Genomic DNA, 25,799 nt, shown 5'->3' with positions numbered 1-25,799 from the left:
AGGAAGCATCATCCCAACAAGAACACTATCACAGGGCTCCAGTGACACTCAAGTCTAAGAAATAAATCTGCCCTTTCTTGCAGACATTAAAGAGTACTTTCAATTGAATCCAGTTTGTTCTATTAAAGAAAAATGGGGTTAAATTAGTAATTTCTTTGTGTGACAAAGATTTCCATCATCTATTCCAAATGTTCCATCATAAAGGTCTCTGTGAGCAGAGGCAGAACTTGATGGTGTGAAATAAACATGCACTAGTGAGGTAGGTTATAGTGTTTCTGTATAGGGAGTACATCTTGTAGTCATTGATTTGTCACTCACATGGGATATAATGATCTGTCACTGCAGTTGTTGTCAATGCAGAGGAGGAAAATGTTGCTGGTAGGACCTGTAAAGCAGAATTTTCTGGAGAGCAACAGTTTAGTCTTACATAAAAGATATGCACACAAACCATTGATGGACTCTTTGTAGCTGCTACATAACATGAACTTGTTGAATTGTAGATTGTTTTGATGTGCAACTTCTGGTAATAAATACCTACTCACAAATACCACCACACTGGCAACATATGGACCAAGCACCATGATGTTACCATGTCAGAAGAGTGCTACATGTTAGTATTTTCGGGTTTAAATCCATAGTTACCCAACTTTGCTCTCCCAGTAACGAGATACAAAAAATAATTATGTGTACAGCCAAACAAACACAGCAGTGTTTCGTATGGTTCTCCTGCTTGTTTTCTGTTATATGATGACTGGGATTATTTGTATGCCCCTGATGGGGATGCTTTCAATGTCTCTTGCCTCAATGGACACAACTGTTTTCACCAAACTCAACCTCTGCATTTTTACTCAGTTGTCAAATTAAATTGAGATTAGCTTAGTGCATTCATAAGTAGTTTTGGGGTAGGTGGGAACATGACTAAGAGGCAAAACATGCAAGTGCCCTAACTTACATAGCTCCAAAAATAAAATAGGAACACACAAGTGGAAAATGTTAAACAGACTATGCCAAATGGGAAATCTTGTCTTCTGGTTAGCAGTGGAAAGAAAGAAGAGAGTTCCACGTGAGGATGCCCATATATGAGTAGTGGGAGATAAGGAGTGACTCATACTGATCTAAATGACGATAGTATGTACTAGTACAACTGTATGCAGAACTTCTAGGAAAGCAGACCATCACTAGGCTCAGCCTCTCCCAGTGTCATTAACAGCCAGGATCTCTACATCAGAGCTGTTTGGTGCCAGGAGTGACATTGCAATAATGTCAAAGCTTGTCTTCACTTACAAGTAAAAGCTGTTTCTTTCCTCTTTCAATGTTTAGAGACAGACTCTGTACCCATCAGTTTCATAAAACTTGAAGTACACTTACTGGCACAGTATTCTGTTGGTAAATTTTAATGGTTTTAACAATTAATACGTAGTTTAGATGGTAGTGACAGAAGTCATCATTCTCTGTGTAAATTTAATGTATTTTTTTGTTGTTAAGAAGAATATTTTGATTTGTTAATTTTTGGTAACAGCCTGTTAAGGTGTAGAATTACAAGTTTAGAAAAAGCAAAGTGTTTATGAGTCTGACTGGAAGCATAATTGAAAACCAAAAAAATAGATTATCAATAGCCTGTACGCTTTTGATCTGGAGCGGTCCAAATAGAGGGTGGCTTATTAGAAAGTCTTTTGTGTATCCTGCTTAGAAGTAGTTTTCAAGATTTTAATAATTACATTTTGCCACCAGATTGAAAATAATAAGATACATATCTGTAACTAGTTCAGAACTCTTAAGCGAGTTCTCAGATATCATGATACAGCATACAGATAAATGATACAGTATGAGTTCTAAGGCTATGCGAGGTTTAACCGCAATTCAAAGCAGGATGTTTAGGTGGTATAGGTAATTTATAAATTTGTAAAAGGCACAGTAGAGATTCTCGTTAGAAATGTGTGGACTGATTGTCCAGGTTTAAAAGGACCTGCATAATAGTCTAAATACATTCTACAAAATCAGTAGATTTTTATCCATCCCAATTAAATAAACCCATTTTTAGTTCCCATTGTGCTTGTTACATACATTTCTTTGTGTTTGTAAGTAAGGTTTATTTTCATCATAAGGGAATGCTAATTACAATTTAATGTAATTATTTAGAAAGATCAATGTTTATTTTTTTTCAATGCTAAGTTTACTTTAGACCCTAATTTACTGCACGGTTATGCTAGCTGAGATCTGCTTGTACAGGAAGTAGGTTGGATCTAGTCTTTGTTAGAATGCAAAGGTGACAGAAAAGATAAATGAAGTTGCAACACCAAGAGAAGTATTTGAGAGCTTATGAATGAAGTTTACCAAATACAGAATACTAGCAAATGTAATAAAGACACTCGTTTTTAAAAGGCAAAAGCTCAATAGTTCCTGTCTTACCTAAATTAGTTTGGAGAATGAGAAATTTGTGCATGAGGACAGCAAGTCCTTATTCAAATGCCACTCACTTCTTACAGCCGAGTGAATTCAGCCAGCCAGGAAATAAGTACTGTGCCCTTGCTCTACATACTTAAAAGCTGGTGGGCAGTTCAATATCCAATGAGTGCTTTTTATAGGCTACATAAAAAAGATTGCATCAGCTTCTGTACACTAGGCTCATATATTTAATTGCATAGTTGCTGTCTGCCCCTCTCTAATCTCATACAATTTACCTGGAAGTAATTTGGTATTTACCAAAAAAAAAAAAACCCCATTGCAATTCAGATGTGTGTATTGTTTGTGCAACTCCCTGAGGGATAATAGTGACTTTTAATACATGATTGAAACATAATTTCTTTGGAAATTTATTAAGAGATCTTGTGTTTGAATGATAGTTTAGTTATATGTATCTATTAGCTATACTGCCTTACTGGATAATCAGAATAATAGCTTTTTGTAAAAAAACAACCAATCCTCCGCCTCCCCCCCCCCAAAAAAAAAGCTAGCACAGTAAAGTATGTATCTTCTGTGTTCAAGCTGACAGGAAGTAATTTTCTTCAATTATTTTTTTTTCCTGAAAATAAAGGTTTCCTTCCTGTAAGTAACTGTCTATTCTACTATATATGCATTCAGATTCCATGTCAAATGAACATGGTAGCTGCAATGCACTCAGCTCTCAACCTATATTGGTATCCAGAAACTGTTAATATTTAAAGTTTCCTTGTTGCTTTTAGAATACCGTAAAGCCACACCAAGTAAGGGAAGGGACATTGTTATCAGCAATGCATTTTTCAGCTGTATAACCAAATAATTGTCAGCTAACTCATTGCTTCACCTGAAGGAAATGAGATTCCACCACAGATATGTGCTATCCCCTGTATGCTTGTGCAGCCTAGCAGAGCTTGGAGCTTCCAATGTTCTTGCCATCTCCAAAGACAAAATGGTGGCGAGATCTGTCTGCTGCTGTGCTCATGAGCCAACTCCAGCCTTCTGATTCCGGCACTGACATACACCACCATCCTTCCAAAGTGGTAATACCTGAGAAATATGCAGGAGCCCTAGCGGTGTCAGTAAGTGGATTCCTTTACTGGTTCACCAAATGACCCATTTTCAGCTTAGGCCGTACTATCAAATGGAAAACTGCTATTTCACTCTCCCTTTCTTCCTCCAGAGCTCCACAGAACATAATTGCATTTTATTCAAGTCATCATTTGCTGAAAGAGCTGTTCTTAGCAGGGCTGTACAGATGAAGCAGCACATAACACAAAACATGTTAGTTCATTGTATTTGACTTTGGTATTGGAAGAACTGTTTAAAACAAGTGAAAGTTTACTTGTGTGCACAGTCATGTATATGTTTAACATTCATGTAATTAGAATGGAAAGTGGTCTTGGTTATTTTTAATTGTACTTTTGTGTTTGGAATCTTCACAGTGAAGTTTTTTCAAGTTTCCCTTGACCATATGACCAAAAACAATTGAGCAGAACCTTGTCTGAACAACTCATTCTTTCGGGTTAAATGCATTGACTCACATTTTTTTGTGAAAAAAAGGAATAAGGGAAAGAACCATTCAAGCCAAACAAACTGCTGACTTTCCAACTGGCCTTTCTTCCTGTCTTTTCATCATGCCTGTGACCTGACAAAATCTTTCAGCAGGGTCAGAAATGTTTATCACAGTATGTTCATGTGGGATTTCTCTTTGCGGATTCTTTGGCAGGCAGTTTCTGCTGCTGCATGTATGACCATTCTGAATGGATGAGTTGTTCTTTGTGAAACAGCACAGCCCCCCAAAACTTTTTTTTTTCCATCATTTTGCCTCCCCATCCTGATTGTCCACCAAAAAATCTGAAGCTGTGTCTCTAGAAAGCCCAGGAGGGAGCAGCGAGGGTGAGCCTGTCTCCTGTGCTAAGGATATATTTTAAATTCTTTGTTTAGAACAGAAGTCAGACAGTATCATAACTCTATACTATAATTGCTCGCTTGCTGAAATACTGACTTCAAGTGTAAGTTGGGATAGAACCATTTAAAAACTTCGAGCCAAGTGATGTTCACTGTTTTCTCCATGTTTGAACTATGAAAAACGAATGTGGTTAGGGTGGGTTTTGTATTTATTGTTGCATAACTCACAGAAAAACATGAGAGACATCAGTTTAGTTAAACATTTGATTGGAAGCGCAGGTGTTGAGTTAAACTGTTCATGTTGCTCATCTTTCATATTAGAAACCTTTCTTGGCTCTAATGGCTATGACTATGTTACTGTTCTGGTTTTGAGCAATGGCACAATTTTGAAAAATCTCCTTGTTCAGCCTCATGGTGCATAGATTCAATGTACAGAGGTGTGTTATTCTTGCAAACCAGATTTTTTTTCAGAGGAAAGTACCTAGAAACTATGCCCCAGTGCACTTTGACCCTTTATGGTAGCATAAAAACCTAAGCCAGCAATTGGTGCTTTGGACATATTTGAACAGATGTGGGGAGTACATTTAGTTTGTGAGAACTGACTAGTCTGAAATAAATCCCCTGAGCTGCATGTAATGTAAGACAATACTGCTTTGGCATGTACTGCTTTGATTTATTTATCTGCTTTTGTTCTGCAGGGTTGCTTAGATATGTCAGCATAACCTAAATGTTTTAGAAGTGATCAAGTGCTAAAACAGAACAAGTAAGATAAATGTTTCTCCCTGTTTTGCATTAGCTGTTGTATTTTCATCTTCAGGACTAAGATGTACTTGCAAGCAGACTTAAGCAAGGTGCCAGCAACCAAAACCATTTATTTATACACTGACCTAGCGAGCTGTCAGACTATAGGTACAGAACATGGCAATGCCTTTTAGGAAAATTATGTGAAACTTGATAGACTTGGTTAGTTTTTTCACTATATTTGGGCAAAATATTGTCGCTTCAAAGCACTTTGTTGCATTTCAGTTTTACGCTAATTCCGAAGTGTAAGAGGAAACTGCATTCCAGCTTAGTGGTCTCTACTAAGTCAGGAAAGCCAGATCAAGTCCTCTGCAGATTAAAACTGCTATAGAAAGGAGAGATTTATTCTGAGAGTCTTTTAGATTTGTGTATTTCTAATAAAATCTCCAATTGATAATTTTTATTCCCAACTGTAAATTGGTCTAGGATTTTCCAGGCAAGTTAGGCTCTTTTTTAAATGCTTGCGTTCACCACCAGCTATGATTCAAATCTTGTTTTCCCAAGGATTCTCAGTTCCATATCCCAGTGAGTAAGGTGACAGTCACTGGCAGGTAACAATCCCAGAGCTGATGAGCAGGCGACAGTGGAACTCACACAGTCAGCCAGCACCTGTTGTTAAGGCTGGCCCATCAGATCATCTTTGGAAATGATCATATATGCAATTAAATGATCAAGTAGTTTCACTTGTTCTCAAGAGACGGGTTTTGTTCAAGGATTCCAGAACATGCTGTTCTAACTATTGACATGCATTTGAAGGCAAGACAGCATTATTCTTCTGGAGAGTCTTAGGACATGACCACTGAAAAGGCATTTCCTGTGGAGTCAAAAAAACATTCCTGAAAATCAGATTTCTTGCTTTTGGAAAAGTAACTGTTTCAAAGTGAAAGTCTGTTATTAAAAAAAAAAGTCTTTCAAGATAGCTTTTCAAGACCGGGTCATCATTCACAAAGTTAAATACTGAGCTCTGCTTTCTGCCCTGTGGTTTTGCTGGACATTGTTTAGCCATACTAAGCTGTCATAGAGAAAACCAAATTGATAGTCCATTCTCATGGTTTTTCCTGTTGTCTTCTGTGGCATCTTGTGTTTACTACATGCAATAAGGACAGTATTTTGGAAACACTCTTTTGTACTTAAGCACTGAGAAAATGCTCTCAGTTTCAGTATCAATGTAGTACTTTGAGAAACAGATAAGCCTAGTATATGCCATTTTTAAAAATAGAATTAAAAACCAGCCAAATGGTTGAACTCTTGGACGAGGGTTGCAGGAAAGATAATTGCTGTACCATTTACAGCTGACTGCATGCTTTACAAACTTTTGCCCAGTGTCTACCTTATTAGCAATATTTATGAACAACAACATAATGAGAAACCAAAAAAAACCATCACGATCAAAGTAAGCCAAAAGAGGCAGTTCTGCACCTTTGAGAACAGGTAAAGAAAAAATTAACCTGAATTCAGAGGCACAGGAAGGGAGACAAATCTCTTACCTGAATAGCTTTTTGACAGGAATGTACCAGCTCTGTTTTTGCCCGTTGGAATGAATGAAAATCTTCAGACAGACATTTCTCTATTTGTGTAAAGGATAATTATTAGCTAAATATTCCTCAAAGTAAGAATGGGTAGTTATGGAATCTTAAGCTTCCTGTTTGGTAGTGTGTTGTCACTTCTATCTTTTTGTAAAGCTGGATATATATGTAGCACTAGCTGAGGATTTGAGTTTAAATAATGCATAAGATTATTAATTAACTAGCACTGATCCAAAAATTGTGCTGAGTTCAGGCTAGCACATCTCTGACCTTTGAAGCTACTTTTCATCTGAGATTTGATCTGGTTTATGCATCCTCATGTAGCATTAGGTTTTGATTTTACATATTCAAGGTGTATGAATAGAATTTCCGTCTCGCTTGAGATCTGTGCACTTTGCAGGCTGGAATAAGTACTGTTCTACTCAGTGCATAGGATGGGATGGCTGGAGGTCAGAGTTCTGTTCCTACATGCCAGCACATTCAGATCACAAGATTTGTTGCTTTTGCGTAAACCAAAGACTGTAAAATGTAGGCAGACCAGCAGGACAAAGATAGACTTTTCTGTTGAAAGTCTACTTCATTCTTTTGAAGTATAAAAATGACCAAGTTCCCTCTCAGTTATCTTAGATCTTTGTATAAGTGCAGAGCTATCCAAATGACAAATAAACATCTATCTCCTCCTCTTGACAAAGGTGATAGGTAATGTTTAATGGTTACTAAGCAGTGAAGATAACAGGTTGGGCACAAGGCCATGACTTGCAGGAACTGTATTCAGCTGGCCTACGAGCTAAGGGATGAGGATATGTGTCTATTTCTCAGCCAAGGAAGAGCATGAGCAGGCATGCAGTAAGAATCTGAGATGAGAGTTTCAAGGCCACAAAAAGACTATGTTGCTGGCTTGTGGAGAGGTGCAGGGGGGGTGCAGTGCACAAGCACAACTAGAGAGGGCCAGGTTCCAGCATTGTCTTTTATCCCAGTGCAAAAAGTTTTTTCCTGCTCTTTAAAAGTAAGAAGGAAACATAAAAATTATGTAAATGAAACGTCAAAACTTAGGTGAGGGTGGAATAGAAAGGGAAGCATCTCGCATCTGACTTCTGTGGTGTTAAACTGGTCATAGATTCTTAAAACTACTGGCTGTTACCAGGGACTTAGACTCGGTGATAGTAGTTGTGATATTCTGAACTCTAAAGAGGGTAATTTCAGTCTTACTAAAATCCTGTTTCTTGCTTCTTTATTATGGAATGTCTTGTCAACCACTCGCATCCCTTTCCCTTTGCTAAAGTAGCTCTTAGAAGAAAGGGGATGCCTTACTGCATAACGAATTTTGCACACTGGTCAGAAAGACGGTGTGTTTCTTTGGTCTTGTGCTCTACAGAATAGAAGACTTCACTGCTTCTGTTAATTTAATTTTAGCCTTGCAGTATTTCTTCATTAAAAATCAAGTGACTTAAACTCAAGTCTCTCAAATTCATCCTTTCATCCATTTTACTGTCTTAATTGTTAGAAACAAGAGTTATCTTGTCTAGCGACCTCCTAAAATGCGTGTGCCATCTGCTTCAGTACTAAAGTAAGCTTGCCCACTCTGTTGTCCTTCACAATGCATTAAATATTTGGAAACTCTCTGAGTTCTGGTCTTCGCAGTCTTGGAATTTTCAGAATAATTGGGGTTTGCCCAACTTAACATTTTTTTGACAAAGACCTCTCTGCGTTTCTCTCCAACAGCACTTTTCCCAATATCAGGCTCCTAAGAGAAAGGATATTACTGTATCATTATCACTTGACCCTTTCCATATATGGTTGTAACTTTGTTTTGCCTCAAGCTAGCCTAAAAATAACACTTTTTGAAATCTAAAGAAAGAAACTTAAAATAATAATTTTGAACAATTTTTTAGGTACAGCACAGTACAAGTGAGGCTAAATGTCTCTGGACAGGACAGTTCCACATGGGAAAAAAGTGACAAAATGAAGCAATCTCTCATTCTGTCTCTAGGAATTTTGAAAATTATATCATTTTGACAAAACTGTGTTTTATGATGAAAAAGTTTTACTTAACCTACAAAAATACTGACAGCAGAAGGTTCATCTGTGGATTATGGAAATGAGAGTTCACACTCCATTACATGAAGTCATTCATCAAGGCTTCAGTCCAGCAATAATTCTGAGTGGGCGGGTCCTGGCATCCTGGTTGTATTCCACTGACACTAACAAAAAAGACTCAGTTCTAAACATGCTGTCTTTCCTTGTCGGCTGCTGAGTTGTGAAACAGTTGTAACTGGCCAAAATAACCAAAAGAGGTACTACAATGAAACACCTGTTGCTAAGAATAGAAACTACAGTAAAAAGAATGATGATCATTGACCAGTAATTCTGAGTTTACAGATGATTTATCTTTATGAACAGATGCATACCCGTAACTGGTTAAAAAGCTGTAAAAGGTTAAAAGCAGAATTGAACAGAGGTATTTATGAAATAAATGCTTTAAAGATATAAAATATATTTGACTTTGTTGACACATTTACTTGAGGATTTCAGATTATTTCAGAAAAATTCATGGCATTGCTATGTACAATTCATATCTGGTAACCTAACTATGTACTTTAAAAAAATAGTGCTGAATTAGTCACATAGGGACAGTTAATCTTAGAATCACAGAATCATAGTTAAAAATGTTTGTTTACTGGGCCGCAGTCAATAATACCAAATCTTCAAAAGTACAAAGTCCAAATGTAATAGCCATGTTCTTCCTTCTATGCAAGTGTTTCAAGTTCATAAATTCAGTGAATTAAAAAAACCTCTTAAGCCTAATGCCTGCATTGTTTAAAATGCCCTCAAGCCTCAATTACTCTGTAGTTTACCTTTCTATCATAGCAACCAGGTGATGTGCCTAAAAAGCACACATTTGGTTGCAATTTAATTGGAAAGATGGGCTCACTGAAGGTAAACATCCACTCCCTTCCAATCCACTATGCACTGCACCCCACATTCCTTCTCTAGCTGTAGCAAGTGTCCAGTGCAGCTGAAAATGTATGCAGAGAGTCATGTTGCTGATTTTTTTAAATGAAAAAGATCTGTAGTTCCTATTGTAGGAGAAACTGAGATCTACAAGATTCAGTGCAGATTTGTATACTCAAAACTGAGGAAGGCTGTCACTCAGCATGCAAGCGCCTTTCCATTTCCCACTACAAACACAGAACCAATGGATTAGTACTTACCAAAGGCACAAAGTAGCTGCAGTAGTTCCACGATAGTTTTTGGATCAGCACACAGTAGCACAGTACCTCAGGAGCACAGCTTTCTGTAAGAATAGATTAGAAATTGTGTGGGCCTTTCCAATTGGGTATCACTCTAATAATGTTTACAGTGAGATAATATAAATAAGCAGTAGCACTGGAAAAATCTTTGTCCTGTAGAGTGTAATCACAGGTAAAAGATAAACTTCAAGTCATTACATTAGCTGGTAATCTCTGACTTCTTACTCATCTCTGCTGTTTTGCCTTAATAGAACTGGTTGAACTGTGTGGAGTTCAAATAGAATTGCAGTACTGACTTGGCTTTTTAACAGTTTCAGAGGTTTTGTATACTTACTTCAATTAGATGAAAAAATACTCTTATTGTGTTAGATGAGGTTAGGGCAGGAAGTGTGTGGAACTGTCTTTACACTTAGCATGTGACTTGAGATTTGTCCTTTGAAAAAGGATTTTTATTAAAATAAATCATGAAGGGGGTCTAGCTGATAAATCTTATATATAGGAAGAATTTACGTATGTCAACTGACATTGAGTGTAAAATGTCTGAGCTTTCCTGCCTTGTAGAGAAAACTGCCAGTTGTTTCACCCCAGACAGCCAGAATTGTAGAACCACAGCCTGCTTATTGGTGAAGATGAATGTTACTACTGATATTTATATATCTTAGAGGCAAATTTAATGTAGCAAGGATAGTCTTGCTGGAATTCTGAAGCTTGTTCACCCATTCCTTGAAATTTTGTGTAATCTTAACTGGATATTGAAAACCCATTTCTGGGTGCAAAGAAAATAGATTATTTCTTACTACATTGTGAAGTAAATTTTCTTGTTTCATAAACACACAATGTAATGCATCTTTATATTGAAAGGGGAGATATTTTTCTTTTTAATGGAAGTTTTTTAGGATGGGGAAAGAATGAAGGAAAAAGGGTAGCACATGAACATGAAGACCATGAATGGAAGACCTATCACTGCTGTATTTAATAATACACCAGTAGTCTAAATTGTAATGCCAAACCTAGGTTCAAAATAGAATTATCAGATCTCAGTTTGTAGACACTTGTAGGTTTGCATCTCATAGAAGACTCTCTATAAATGTAACTGGCTAGTTTGACCTCCTTAATTGTAAGAGGTTTTATGTTCAAGAGTGAGTAGCAGACACTGGCATGCCATTTAAAAAGCTGCTCTTTCCAGATTAGCTTATAGTGGTCATTTGTCAGTTCTGAAGTACTCAGAAACCACTCATCACAAAAATTCTTGAGGATTAAGAGCAAGACATGGATGACATATTCATTGTGCCTTTTCACCATCAGAAGTTATTAAATTCTAGTAAATTAGAAAATAAACTCAGTATCATTTTGCAAGTAAGTTACATAGTCAAGTTAGACATAAAGTTGCCTGTGGAGAATCAAGGATTGATACAGAAAGACACACCTGAAACTACATCTGATATGCAAATAGATCCAGCAGCTGCTGGACTTCACCAGACACCATGTGCTGTTTGTATTTTAGATATAAGAGAAGTACATCAGCTGAGAAATCTAGCTGCAAATCTTCACACTTTCAGTATTTAGCTCCATGTTTTTCTTTTCTTAGGCTGTTTGTTGGTTCATCCATCACATGCTCCTTAGTACACATCTTGACAAGTGGAAACAAGTTTTGAGAACATGAGATGGAAAAAATTAAAGTATCTGGTAAAAGTAGCACATTGTGCATTAGTGCAGAATTTCAGGTCCATTTACAGTATGTCCATGAGCAACCAAACTGCTTGCAAGAGCACATTAAGTAAAGCATTGCTGAATTTGGTTCTTGTTGCATATTTGGCACCAGGGACGGCAATTGTTCCCTCTCAGTGTTATGATTTACACAATAGTAAATAAGCTGTGTTCCGTGATATAGCTGGACTCACATACTTTTGGACTGTATTTCCTCGTACAGCTAGCAGGCAAAAGAATAGATGGCGCATAAACAGCAAATAAAAATGTGAACATGAAGGAGTGATAATAACAGAACCATGAAATGAAAACAGTAAGTCCAAGTCCAAATATGTACCAAGGAGGCTCATTACAGGAGGTGCAGTATTGTGTGTGCTTGAGTTAGAATGCTGGATGCATACAGAGAACTGTTCTGTCACTGCTTGGAAAGAAAAGTTAAGTTACAACTTTCTCAGGCAATGCCAAAAGGTGTTATGTGCTTGAAGTAAGCTAGTTTTAGCATTTGGTCACATTTTCTCTTCCTTCTGCATCTTTAATCTTCATTATTGATTTAGTCTCCCTGTCACCTCATTTCAAAACTTTTGCTTTTAGGTGACATTATTTGGAGTTCCATCATCAAGGGCAGTATCAAACCACAATGAACATTTTACTTGTAGCCAAGTTACTTGTAGCCAAGTGTTAGGCAGAAGGGCATCAGTTTCATTCATCAAACTCAGTCAGAAAGGTCCTCTAGCAGTCCAGCTCATATACAGTAACTGAACCTATCTTTCAATCACTTGCAAAGCCTTTAAATTTGTAGCGAAGAATCAGCCGAAAAGCATTTTCTGCTGTTTCACGTTATTATTTAATTGTTGCCTTTGCAAATGAATGTGAACATGACAAACCTCAACAAGGGATCTCAGGGTCTCACAACACTGAATTATCCATGCTTAGGTGATCTGATTGGCTATGTCTAGAGAGGTCAGATACTAAAATAGCATATGCCTTTGCCTAAATTGCTTCTACAGCCTGTTTCTCCTTTTACGTCTGGAATTTGTTTTAAAGGGGAAGAGGGGCGTGGGGGGAGACAAGATGCAACAGTCTAACAATATTTTCTGAGGTTAACTCACCTCGACACAGGAAGCTGTTGGTGCTTTGTCTGCCTCTCTCTTCCCCCCACACACAGCACGCTCATTGCTGAAAGAAGGACTGAGACTATGCTCACAAAAGCAGGCTGAGTAAGAAATGGAAAATCATAGGCTGTGATTAGCATTGGCTTGAAAACATCCATTGTTTGCTTGCACTTCTGTGCCTGTGAATTTCAGCCAGATCACAGCAAGGATTTTGTGAGTTGCTTTGCAGGGTGAAGCTCAGATAATGCTGATTTCAAAGAGCAAAGAAGCATATTAAAATGCTGTATAAATCAAAGTAAATTCTATTTTTATGTTTTTAAAAAAGAAAAAAGATTCAGCTGAATGCACAGCCTCTTGGCTGGCTTTTGGAAGAGGCAGTGATTTCCAGTAAATAACAGCTGATGTATTCTTCATTTTTGAAGCAGTTTATTCCTAAGTCACAGAGATTCTACCCATCCTTCTTTTTGCGCATGTACCACGCTGGTTGGTTGTGTGGATGGATTAACTGTGACAAGCTGTGACATCAGCAAAGGCTGGATGCTGCCTAGCTCTGTGGTTTTGTAATGCATCCTCCCATTACTGCTGGGCTGACTCATTCCTGCTATAGGGTGAGTGAATTATGTGAAGTGTGGGCCAGCACAGACTGAAGTTCTCAGCGTTGTGCTTCTGTGCAGAAGCTGTGCCGTAATTGTAAAGCAAGCAGATTTTCCAACCCTGCTTGCACAAATGATAGAGCAGAGAAGCAAATGCAGAAAAATATTAATGCTAATAAATAGACACAGAAGTGATAAAATATACAAGTTAGTGTGGGTGAAGTAGTCTTTGGCCTTTGAAAAAGCCTCTGAATTAGGGTTTTTGGTCTGCAAAGCATGTGTGAAAAGCACAGGCTGTGTTTTGCTTGGGAACCACCAGGGAGGAAGAATCAGTGTTCGTCAACCTGAAAAATATCAAGTTATCACGGTTATTTTGGAATATGGGGATTTCATGAGCAGGAGCCAATTTACTTTACCTATAGTGATCATAGGAAGTGAGAGCGAGTGGAGCAAGAACATGGTAGAAGCGGCTCTAGTGTGAGTGAGTGCTATACTGTTAACTTCCACTCAATTCAGGAGGGGCAAGTGTTGTTTATTAATAACCCAGGAACCTACCGATTTCTCAGTTACTTATTAATGATCTTGTACTTAAACCTGAAGTACCAGACTAGTAGGGTTTTTGGTTGACACTGAAGAGACTTGGAGAGAACTGTTGAGAATTCAGCCTCTGGAAAGGTGAATGCTAATGAGTGCTATTCTGCCCTTCATATACTGAGGTATCATTTCAATAGTGCTCACAGTCCCTTAGGATCTGCTTTTAAGGTCCAGAGGTTTCTTTAAGTACTCAGCAGAACAAGAAGATTATGTAGACAGTTGGTGGGTTTGCAGCAAACAAGGTCTTTGTAAAAACCTGAATGTTAAATTGGCTTAATTTCATTCATCATAGCGGCAAAAGTAATTAGAAAAACCAAGGAGGCGTGATCCTTTTGTGTTGTAAGAGACACTTGGAGGGCAGTAAGTTTCCCTTCTGGAAAAAATAAACTTCTGACATTTTCTGTCCAGAGCTTTTGACCTTCATCTTGTAGATTCTCTGCTCTAAGCTTACGTTTAACATTTAACAGCCTGTTCTGGCTAAAAAACAGGACAGGTACTTCTGAAGACCATTCCTTCTGGAGGACCTGGTAGCAGCAAGAATTTGAAATGGCACAGATTATTATTATTGTTTGTTCCCCCAACAGTTACCGTGGGAACATTTGCAAGCTTATTGTTGTTTGTTTTCAGTGAAGACCTTGAGTTTGGACACTGAACTCCTTTCCAGGATAGATAGATACTTGTGCGTATTCTGGAGCTTTATGATCCCTAAAATGGCATCATGCATTCCAGAAAGGTGGTAAGCAATTCCTTGGGATGCTGTATCTACAGATGCTCTTGATAGTCACTTACTTCAAGAACTACTTTCACTTCATCTAGTCTTGAGCGGGTGAATTCAATTGTCATGCATATTTACACTCATTAAGAGCAATGGTGACGGTGTTACCATTGATCCACATCCTGGACTTGGACACCATGGACAAGAGAGTGTATGATTGCAGGAACCACCTTACAAGGGCAGGCAAAGATGGTCTGGCACACGGCTAAGCATCTTTATCAAATGAATAGTGGTATGTAATATGATCATTACATAGTATGATGTGTAATAGTATGATACATACATGATCAATATAGTATCTCTGCTGTAATATCAGCAGAGATACTAGATACTGCTGTAGCAGGGTAGTGTCTTGGACTACACTGTTGCTTCCCTAGGATTAACACAGAAAACTTTCAATGGAGACGGGTCTTTTTTAGGTGGCCCCCTCATGGAGTCTACCTTCCAAGTGCGAGGTTGGCCAATAGTCCGCTGAAAAATTTCACAGGTGTGAGTTGCATCTCTCCGCTGCTAATATCTTGTGCCAGTTTTTTGTCCCTGCTTCTTGGCTACTTTTGCAACTAGGTGGGCAGTCTTTCCAAGTAGAAGTTCCCAATGAGGATGTACGCAGGCTCTGCTGCCATGGGAGTGGTGTTAGCCAGCCCCTACGGCCAGTCTGCTGGAAGAGAGGCTGTTGTCAGATACTGATGAGAGCAATCCAGATTATGTCAGCTTTTGGTGTGCGTGGTAACTGTGTTCACTAGAAATACAAAAGGGAGACCACACCAACTGAGTGAGAATGTCAGGATGAGGATGAGTACTATTCCAGTATATTGGTGTTTCCCAATCATCTTAATTCTAGGCTCTCTTCAACAGAGGGCCTCTGTTGATGGTTACCCTACATGATACATTTGAGTTCCTAAATGGGCTATGACAGGGGTCAGGCACAAGACTTCCTATCCCAGGAGATTTAGTTCAGTACATTACAATAAAGTCTGATAAAGTTAGCTTGACGTGTTATCGGATATTCAGTACTTGACTGAAGATCACCTGGAAAGGAAACACTCTCTGCCTGTGGTTTTTGTTCTCTCTTCTTGGTAGATAAGATATTTGGTCCAATGTCTGTGTGTGCACTTGTTTGCCAGGATATGCAACTATATTCCTGGACAGGATCAACCCAGGGCAGAAGAGAAGCAACAGATGGGCATGGGAGGGAAGCAATAGCTGTAGGCTAAGTAGTAGTATCTGCAGTTGTGCTAACTGGAGCGGATCTGGCTGTGATGCAAGGTGTTGACAGCTAAAGCTATCTTACCTCTGCCCTCCCAATAGATTAAGTTTCTGAATGGGAGTAGGCTGAAAGTGGCATGGATAAGAAGCACAACATGAGTATCTTACAACACTTTGGCAAGCTGTCTAGTGCTACCTATGCACCTGAAAAGAATTTCCCTGCATACTTTACTTCAGTTATAGGAGGCAATGGAAAGCCATTAAGATGGGCCGGTAACCTTTGATTGAGCAAAGGACTACCCACAAAGCAAGCCTTTTCAAGGAAGGGAGCAAACAGATTTTGTGACAATCAGCAGACACCCCTCTGTACTCATCACTGCTCTTCATATTCATAGCATGATCATTGCTCCCAAGTGGCAGCACATGGGTCTGGAACTGAGACCATGACACAGACTGGAAAGATGCCTCACCAGCAGGCAACAGCTTCTGGAGTATAGCAGCCTCAAGCCTGGTGCTTCCGTGGGCCTTGGTGCCAGGATGCCAGCAAATGTGCTTTAGTGTAGTTGTTGGTAATGACTGAAGATGAAGAACATCTATCTGGCAAGTCTCCCAGAGAAATCCCAGCTGAGGAGCAGTTGAAAGCTGCGCACAGACAGGACAGCGATTGCATCTAAAATACCCAACAGCAACCGATGAACGATCTCAGTCTTGCAAGCACTCAAATGAAATGATGAGTACATAATTTTCTGGGTGTTTATAAAAGTAGGCGGTGGTGTCTAGAAGCCATGACAGAAAGATTGGAAGAGGAGCAGGCAAAAAAATGACTGTAAAATTCTGTGAGCTTGCAACCAAGAGCCCAATCATAGGTACAAGATGTTGCACCAACAGGTTAGATGTAGAACGATGTTGATGTTTTGAACAACTTTGGCAATGTCATGTGGTTTTATCCTGGGCTGTGGATTTACCTTGTCACATGCCTGTAACAGTTTCGATCTGGCTTTCAGTGTCCTAAAATTGTCTTAGAGCACTCCTAGCAGGGGCCTGGCAGTTGAACCAATCTTCTCCATGCAGAATGTTTGTTGATAGTACCAGTTTCTGTGCCTCAAGTGCAACAGTCAGCATGGCTTCCAGTCACTACATGGCAGGCAACCATGCAACACAAGTTCTAGCAGTACTGTATATGCTGTAAAAAAATGCATCAATCTCACACCAGAAATGTAGTATGGGGTTAGGATAAGATCAAAATCTGAGGAAGTGTCAATCCTGTCAGTCAAGTAATCATTTTATTAATGGGAGCGTATTGTTTGGTCCACTTGGAAGGAAGAAGAGATTCTTATAAAGATCAGCCAAAGAACATAAGAAGTACCTCTACACCTACACACATAACACAACAAGATCTCATGTACCATCACTCAGTCATGGTTGGCAATGGCACTCTGTTTTAAATATGTTACTTAATTGATGCAGTAGGAAAAATATAAATGTGCTGGGACCCTAAGTGTGCAGGCATCAAATAGAAGGTTTTATTTATGCATGTATTTTCACATAATACTGTGTAGACCTTAGATTGAAGTCAGGAAGACCCTAGTTCCTTTGCTTTTATCTAAATGGCATTATTAACTTTTTACAAGACAGTGTAGTTAATCATTCTTACACACACTGACTGTAAGTGTGCATGTAAGCAAATATTTCAATAGAACACAGGGTGCAACTGGAAATAGTTAATGGATCTGAGGGAGCAGAACTAGTTTTTGCAAAAAAACCTGAAACTTGTGTTTGAACTTTGGAATAGGACTTCTTTTTAAAAAACCTTTGTCTAAGCAAAAAAAACCTGGTTCCAAATGGCTGTTCTTTAGTTCAACAGTGACTTTTAAAATACTTCAAAGTATACTAAAGCAAATAAATTTCTTTCTGCTATTTGCTTCTTTTACAGCTGCACCATTTGACTTGGGCAGGAACTCTTAAGCCTATCGGTGTCTGCATACACGACAATTTCTGTCATGGTAGTAGGATATACTTTAAAAATAAAAAGCCTGCTTCAGATCTTTGGTAAAAGAGTGTGACCAGGCTGGGGCTAAGACTGTGTTCTTCGTTACATAACGTGGAGCTGGCACAGTGGCTATGGCCTGTGTTACACTTTGCCTGCCTTGTCTTTCTCTTCTAGACCCTGGTCAGAGATTTGTCTTCTTCAGATTCCACAGTTCCCTTATTTATGCACTAGGAAATTCTGTCAGCCTTTTTTAATTCTCTGAGAATTTGGAACTGCTATTACAGTTTTTTCACTGAAACCTTTTCTTGACAAGAAAGCACAGAGGAAGAGCCTCCATCAAAGAGGCTCAGAAATGCCTGGGGAGGCACAGAAAGAAGCAAGTTGTGACTCAGCACAGAGTCCAGCATTGGTTTAAGAGCTCTGTTGATGGCTCCATTCTCATGTAAAATCCTGTGTGCTTGTCATGGTGTGCTAACACTGATCAGTTGCAAGAACTGTGATTGTCTCTCCTCCTTCCATCATACTGAGGGAATTGGATCAGTAGTTCACTTGTACAGCTTTCCATCCAAGCAAAGGCAAAGTGCCTAGGAAAGAGCAGGCAAGATTTCAGGAGAAGTGGTCAGGCTGCACTGTACCAGAAAAATTAGTTGTTGTGCCCTGGCATGGCTAGAGAAATCAGCTTTGAGAGGGGTTGCCAAGACTCTGCTCAGTGCTGCTGTGTGACTGCGGCTGGACTTACGTCAAGGGTGCTTAAAAAGTCTTTTGGTCAGGTCATACTGAGGCCAGAATTTGGCCACCAGGCCAAGGCTGTTGCTTGGGCCACTGCCCTTACTTGAGCAGAATATTCTCAACAGAAGTTCGTTGTTAATTCCTATTTGGCACTTCATACTGGCAAAAGTTCTGCAACCCTTTCATATTTCAGTTAAATCAGGCCTTAAGTTCAGAAGTTACGGGAAACTGACCACACAGTACTTTGTATTTGTTTCTACTGTTTACCTGGCAAGAAAGCCTTTCAGGAATTTAAAGTAAATCTTCTAGTATATCACATATAAATTGCAAATGCCATTTTTCATCCCCTGGATAAAAGAATTCTGTGTTCCCATGCATGTGCATGTCCAAATTTTGGTACCTGTGTTCCTGCAAGATTCCCTGACACAAAGGGATGCATCATAGGGCTGCTAAGTCTTTGAATGCATTTATTTAAAGCTGGATAAAAGATTAGCAGCCTGTTCTTGGGAGTACAGGAGAAATACTAAGCAAATGCTTGCAATGAAGTAAAAATTACAGACATTGTGTACATAAATTCAGCATTCTTTGAAAAACACGAAGTTATTTTTCAGCTGAACCTAAATCCATAAGAAGTGCTACTAAGAAATCTATATTATATATTGCAAATTAGGAGTACATTGAGAAAGACTGCATATGGGGCAATGTGGAAAGAGCTGGCCTAGTAGTGGGTAATCCAATGGAAATTGAAAAAACAGCTTAACCAAAAAAAGAAAATATATGTAAATTTTACTTCAGGAAAGAGTTAGAAATGTTAATATTCTGTTAAAAAATCAGAATTCAGCAAGCAAATCCATTATATTGCTTCTATTGCTGCTGAAGTGGGAAGAGGGCATGGATTGGTCAAGAGACATGACTTGCTTATGGTGAACACTTGTTACTTTAGAGGAAGGAAATTTGTGTACAATTCCAAGAACCTAAGTCACATATAAATTTTGAGAAGGAAGCCATCTGACTATTATCTACTAATCAAGTCCTAGCTCTGCTATAATATTTGCGTTTGTAATTTTTATTTCTTTGCTCTTCAGAGTGGTGAATGGCAAACTTAACTACGATTTTACTGCCTTGGATAACCTTATGGATCTCCTGTGGGAAAATAAGCTGATTCCAGGTAAGGGCACAGCCTCCACAGCTTAGTATATCTGTTTGCCCATACTGTACAATCATTAGAATATTCTTAGAGAGCTTTTCCAAAGCTGGTTTTGATAAAAATTCATTATTTACCTGCTTGGCCTTACATCATGTCCATGAAAAACAGTGTGAGCAAAATGATATTATAGCAATTAAAGCAACACAAATGGTTTTACACTGCGTTTGAAGGTAGTTTCAGATGGATGGACTTGTAAATTAGATGTCTTGAAGAGGAGAAGACTTTGTACTCATTGACATGTACCTAAAGGGGCCAGAGAAGCAGATACTCAAGGTATAACTTCTCGTAAATTTATGCAAACATCCACTGTTTTAAGTTTCCTCTGAGCCTTGCATTTATGTTAGCAATTACTATTTTTGATTGCTATAGTCACTGACAAGTAACAAGTGAACAACATCAAATCTGAAATATTTCTGGTGGGAACATGTGAAAACAGGAAAGAGAGCCCATTTAATGATGCTTCTTCATTAACAAGTTTGTTTCAGATGATGTGATAACCCCTTCACAAAAAAAGGAGACCAATTTCTTATGTCTTTTTTAGGATTTGAACTGATGGGGAATCCATCAGGATACTTTTTAGATTTTGAAGATAAAGAACATGTAGTACAGTGGAGAAACTTAATTACGGTTCTGGCCAGGAGATACATAGGTAAGTTAAAAAAATAAAAGCCTTGTTATGTATTCTGTTGTAATCCTTCTAGCTACTTGAAAAAGTTCTGTGTATTCTGATCAATTTCAAGACCCTGGATTTCAACACAAAACCAGAAAAAACCCATGCCAGAACAGACCGTGGAGACCATGGGATAATAGTCCCTCTTTTTACTGATCCATGGCTGACATCCAGAATGAGTAGAGTGTTCTGGGTAGCACATTTGGCCTGCAAGGACTTTTAACCTTGTTACATTGTTGTGGTTGTAAACCACCAGCTTTCACTGAAGCATGACAACCTGAATACTTCTCGCATGCCAGCTTCAAGTATTTCTAACAAGGCAGAAGACCCAACCTGAATTAAGGGTAGGTGCCCTAATCACAAAGCTGTAAGTCATCTCCCTCTCACTTTCCATCTTTTTCAAGTATTCCTGCATTTCATCAAAAATGAGAGATCATTTTGAAACTCCCAAATCACATTTCCCTCATTGTTAAAAATAGTGAGGGAAATGAAGTAGTTGTGTTTCGGGGTGCTGAGCCTCACCTGCAGCCCTAACTAATAGAACTGTCTGTATAAGTCACTTATTGATAGTATTGTCTGGATATGCAGCTCACTGATAAATGAGGCCTCTCCTACAGATAGGTATGGATTGGAGCATGTTGCTAAGTGGAATTTTGAAACATGGAATGAACCAGACCACCACGACTTTGACAATGTGTCTATGACAGTAAAAGGTGAGCATGTTTGGGAGCACTTATGAGTGTGGTGAAGAGAGGCAGGTGTGTGGGGTGAGCAGAGGGGTGACACAGAGAAGTAAGTTATACTGACAAAGAAGTAGGGTAGACGGGCATGATAAGGAATGTGACAGGTACACCAAATCTGTTTTGCTGAGGTTGTGTTACTGGCTACACTTTATTCCCTGCTGGGGTATCAGGGATAGTAGAACAGGAGGAACAAAACAGGAGTTACACTAAGAAGATGCAGTTCATTAACTTGGATATAAGATACAGTTAATAGCAGGAAGGGGGCGAAGGGTGGAATAAGAGGAAAACTCTTCATTGACGGTTGCATGCCTTGGGAACCTATTCATACAAAATCTTTGGAAGAATCTTGTGAGAGCAGCTGAGGTTTTGATGTTTTCTTGTGTTGTCCGTGCATAGGAAAGGGTAGACCCAGTTTGTGAGGTCTTGCCAATAAAGCAAGTAATAGGGTTATAACATCTCCTTGTAGTTTTAGATCCAGTTTCTGTTTTATCATCTTTGATATATACATCTGCTTGGACTTCAGGGTTTCTCAACTATTATGATGCTTGCTCAGAAGGATTAAGAGCAGCCAGTCCTCTTCTAAAATTTGGAGGGCCTGGGGATTCCTTCCATCCCTTACCCAAGTCACCCATATGCTGGAGTCTTCTTTGTCATTGCTACAATGGGACCAACTTCTTCACAGGGGAGACTGGTGTAAGGCTGGATTACATCTCTCTCCATAGGAAGGTTAGTCCAAGATTTCAGTTTAAAGCCATTTTATCAATCAGTTCAATCAAAGTTACATTTTATTCTGATTTATGAAGTTGATGATGATCATGATGAGTGTCCAGCCTATAGCAGGAAGCATGGCTACCTATTCCTGCAAAACTTATGTGATGTTTAGTTACAAGACTTCAACTCAAAGCAGATTTGCCTTTGCCTGATTCCCAAGGGAAAACAACTCCTCTACTTCTGTTCCATTTTATATTCTAGGAGGAGCTCATGCAAGCAGCACATGCTGTAGTAGATGAGGTAAAAATACTAATATTGTTGGTCCACAGCACCTTGATGACCCAGGATATGTTTTATGTTTATGACTCTGGGTTATGTCTGTATGTTTACCACTGTTTTCTCACTACCACTAAGCAGATATGAAATATTGTTGTAGGGAGGTGGGAATTCTCTCTACATCTTGCAACAAGAAGTGGAAGCAGTTCAACAAATTCAGAAGCTGTTTCCAAGTTTTTCTTCGGTTGCCATATACAATGATGAAGCAGATCCAATGGTTGGATGGTCCATTCCACAGCTCTGGCGAGCTGATGTGACCTATGCAGCTATGGTTGTAAAGGTAAGAATTCGTTGGTAGTTTTGGCACAGTAGTGTTTCCTGATGTGTTAATGCAGTTGAAAAACAGACTTAACAGTTAATTTTTAAGCAGCTACTCAGACTAATAGATCCTAAAAAAGGAGAGCTCCCTACTGATAAAGTAGGGAGTCTGAATAGTCTGGTTTTAGTAGCTCAATTTAATTTGTATTAATTTTCTTCATCTTTCCTTAAAAAAAGAAAATCCAACTCAAAACCAAACTGAGAACTTGTCAGAGAAGTGCTAGAGAACTGAGTTGAAGAATGTATACAGTCCCCCAGATAGATCCATTTGATAAGATTACTCCCACACATGCCATCTCCATGTAATTCTACTGCTCTGGTGTCAGTACTCACGTATGTGAGACATTATTTCCCAGCTCCTTCGTAAGTTTATCTCATCAAGAGATATCAGGCATAATTAAGAAGTCCCTTGAGCTCTCAGCATAGATCTATTCTTTGGTTTTGGATACTGGCTGTACACATGGTCTTATTAATTACTGCTAATAATTACTGATGTTGACCAGAAAAGCAGAAGAAGAGAATGCTCAACATTTCTGCCTCTGCAGTAATTGAACCCTGGCCCCAGAGCAAACTCAGCTTTTCCCCTGCATAGCAGTAATTTCCACGGCGCGCCTGGTGCTTTGTGAGCCGTTACCTTATACAGCACGTAGAGTCCAAGTGCTGCTGTGTAAAGGAATAATTCCCAAACACAGGAGCATGTATGTCACCCAGAAAAATGATTTATCTTATCAGCTGCTCCTGGGGAGACAAAGGCTCCCAGCTCTCTGAGACTGCATATACAAGCAGTCTTCTGTAAGGCAGCAAGCCATTGACTTCATCACAGAGAGTTTGCAAGACAAAATAACAGTGTTTATAATGATGTGGTGATATGAAGGGGGAAAGAAAGACAATACAGTGGAAAATTAATGCTTGGGTGTATAGAAGTTGAAGCCCTGTACTCCTTCAGGGACACAGTTGTGAGACTGTTCAGTTGTCAGCCTTCTGAAGTTCTGCTTGATTCTGCTACTCAGGCACAATCTAATAAACAGAGAGCTTGGGAACTGTGATGTTTTACAGGAAAGCAGCACAGCAATCAGTGAAACATCAGGAGAATTAATTCCAAGTTAGCACCAAGTGGGAAAAATGATTAATTAAGAAAGAGAACCCGGGACCAGCTGACAGACACTGGTGTAGTGGGTACAAAGTAACTCCAGATTTGGAGAACCATTTAGGTTTAATTCAGATGGTAAATCCTGATTGCTAATTAAGTATTCAAGACAGAGGAGCATCATCTGTAGTGCAGTAGACAAGGAAATGTATTCATTATTTATGGAGAGTACTAGTAAGAGTTATTTCAGAGACTTATTACTGTCAAAACTATGTAGATACTTCAGATTTTACAGTGATTAATATATCACCTAAAGTATAGTTTTTCTAAGAATTGTGATGAACAGTTTTTTCTTCAGTCTTTTCTAAAAGGCAGAGTGACAGTTCTTTCCAGAATGCTGTGAAGATTTTGAAAAAATACAGGCACTGTGTGTTTGTTGGTTTTTCTCCAAGGTGAGGGTCCATTTTCTTTATGACTTTTCAGGTAATCATCCAGCACCAAAACCTGCTCATTTCCAAAGCCAACAACACCATCAACTACTCGTTGCTGAGTAATGACAATGCCTTCTTGAGCTACTACCCCCATTATTTCACACAGCGGACTCTGACAGCACGTTTCCAGATGAACAATACAAAGCCGCCTCATGTCCAGATGGTGCGGAAACCGGTGCTGACTGCTATGGGCTTGCTGGCACTGCTAGGTATAGTAACCACTGATTAAAGACACATCAATGACCCCTCCTACCTAGAAGCTTCCAGCCTAAGAAAGATTGTTCCAGCCATCTCACCGTTCATAAAAGCAGGAGTTCTCCTACTCACTGTCTACTAGCTGTATTAAGAAAATAAAACTTCATTTCCTCAGAGAGATTAATAGCTCATAAAATATTGCTGAGAATCTGTTATCTGTTTAATTTAATTTAGTGCTTTGTTTATACCCTCTGTGTGCCAACCACTCATATTTTGTTGACTGGTACTTCCCTCTTGTGATGCAAGGGGTAACATCCCATCAGGCTGCAACTGTCTTTAAGAAATCCCTGCAGCTGGAAGACTCGTGCAGCATATTACAGGAAGAACCTCATTCACCGTCACCTGTTTGCATGTTACTAGCTGAACTGCTAAGCGTAAGAACTGCTGTAGTATGTGCATGCTCTGCTGTTGTAAAATAAATCTGACTGAAGGCTGTAACTGGCAAAATAAGGCAGAACATAGCTCAACCTATGCTCAGCCTATTTGCATGCTTTCACCCCGCAGCTTCTGATCCAGGACTGACTAACAATGATGCTTACAGTTGTCACATTTTACATTTTTTAAAGGAGAAGAGCAGATTTTAGCGGAAGTGAAGATCAGTGGAGATGAAAGCGCTCAAAACAGCACAGTTGGTGTGCTGGCATCTGTGCACACCCCAAGTGAGACACAGCCCTCAGACAGCTGGCAAGCTACTGTACTGATGTATTCAAGTGAGGATAACAGGACTTCATCCAACATCAGCACCATCACAGTGAATGCCACCCACTTCCCCAAACTTAGAGGTAAACAAATATCATGTAGGCAGCTCACGTTACGTGATCTTTAGGACAGAACAACAGCTGGAAAACTTCTACTGAGTTGCCTTTCATTGCAAGAGTGAATTTAGTTTGCTAACTGGCTCTCTTATCTTTTGCGCACTCCTAGATTTTCTCAGGTATAATCATGTTCTTCTTTGAAAGGTTAATTCCTAATGCCTACACTTTGACCCTGCCTTTAATGGCAACTGCCAAGTGCTACCTTGTTTGAAAACTATTGATCTATTGATCCTTGGCTGGATATTGCCAAGCAATTCCCTTAATGAGATGGCTCCAAGACAGCCAATGCAAACACACAATTGCACAGCTGATGCAGTTACCCAACAAATGCATGCAGCACCTGTGCAAAAAGAGGATTTCAGTTCTTGTTTTGGAAGTAATAGTTTGAAATGTAAACTTGGCAAATGTAAATTGTAGAGCCTCATAAGAGTGCTAGCCATGGGACTTTTCTAGTGGAAGTCAGGCTCCAAAGTTCTGAAATCACTTTTGAAAAGGTAGACACACCTGCAGGTACACACCTGCTGAATTTATTCTT

At 39.1% G+C, this 25,799-nt stretch overlaps 2 protein-coding genes across 5 annotated transcripts in view; one reads left to right on the top strand and one right to left on the bottom strand.

Annotated features, from left to right (window-relative positions):
- IDUA (alpha-L-iduronidase) overlaps positions 1-25,799 on the top strand; it is a 46,390-nt gene that overhangs the window by 12,919 nt on the left and 7,672 nt on the right. The window contains exons 3-9 of the mRNA XM_032095221.1: positions 19,717-19,799; positions 20,380-20,487; positions 21,126-21,221; positions 21,775-21,977; positions 22,399-22,578; positions 24,187-24,403; positions 25,016-25,231. Coding sequence (XP_031951112.1) covers positions 19,717-19,799; positions 20,380-20,487; positions 21,126-21,221; positions 21,775-21,977; positions 22,399-22,578; positions 24,187-24,403; positions 25,016-25,231 — 1,103 coding nt within the window. The remainder of the gene's footprint in view (positions 1-19,716; positions 19,800-20,379; positions 20,488-21,125; positions 21,222-21,774; positions 21,978-22,398; positions 22,579-24,186; positions 24,404-25,015; positions 25,232-25,799) is intronic.
- SLC26A1 (solute carrier family 26 member 1) overlaps positions 1-25,799 on the bottom strand; it is a 37,599-nt gene that overhangs the window by 6,999 nt on the left and 4,801 nt on the right. For 2 of the 4 annotated variants that reach the window (XM_032095217.1, XM_032095218.1), the window contains exon 3: positions 9,887-9,969. In XM_032095217.1, coding sequence (XP_031951108.1) covers positions 9,887-9,969 — 83 coding nt within the window. Of the gene's footprint in view, positions 1-318; positions 403-9,886; positions 9,970-12,741; positions 12,846-25,799 lie in introns of all 4 variants that reach the window. The other 2 variants (XM_032095220.1, XM_032095219.1) reach the window with 2 other exon arrangements.

This window comes from Corvus moneduloides, chromosome Z (assembly GCF_009650955.1).
Source record: "Corvus moneduloides isolate bCorMon1 chromosome Z, bCorMon1.pri, whole genome shotgun sequence".
Classification (NCBI taxonomy): Eukaryota; Metazoa; Chordata; class Aves; order Passeriformes; family Corvidae; genus Corvus; species Corvus moneduloides.
This window is presented reverse-complemented; position numbering and strand designations above follow the sequence as displayed.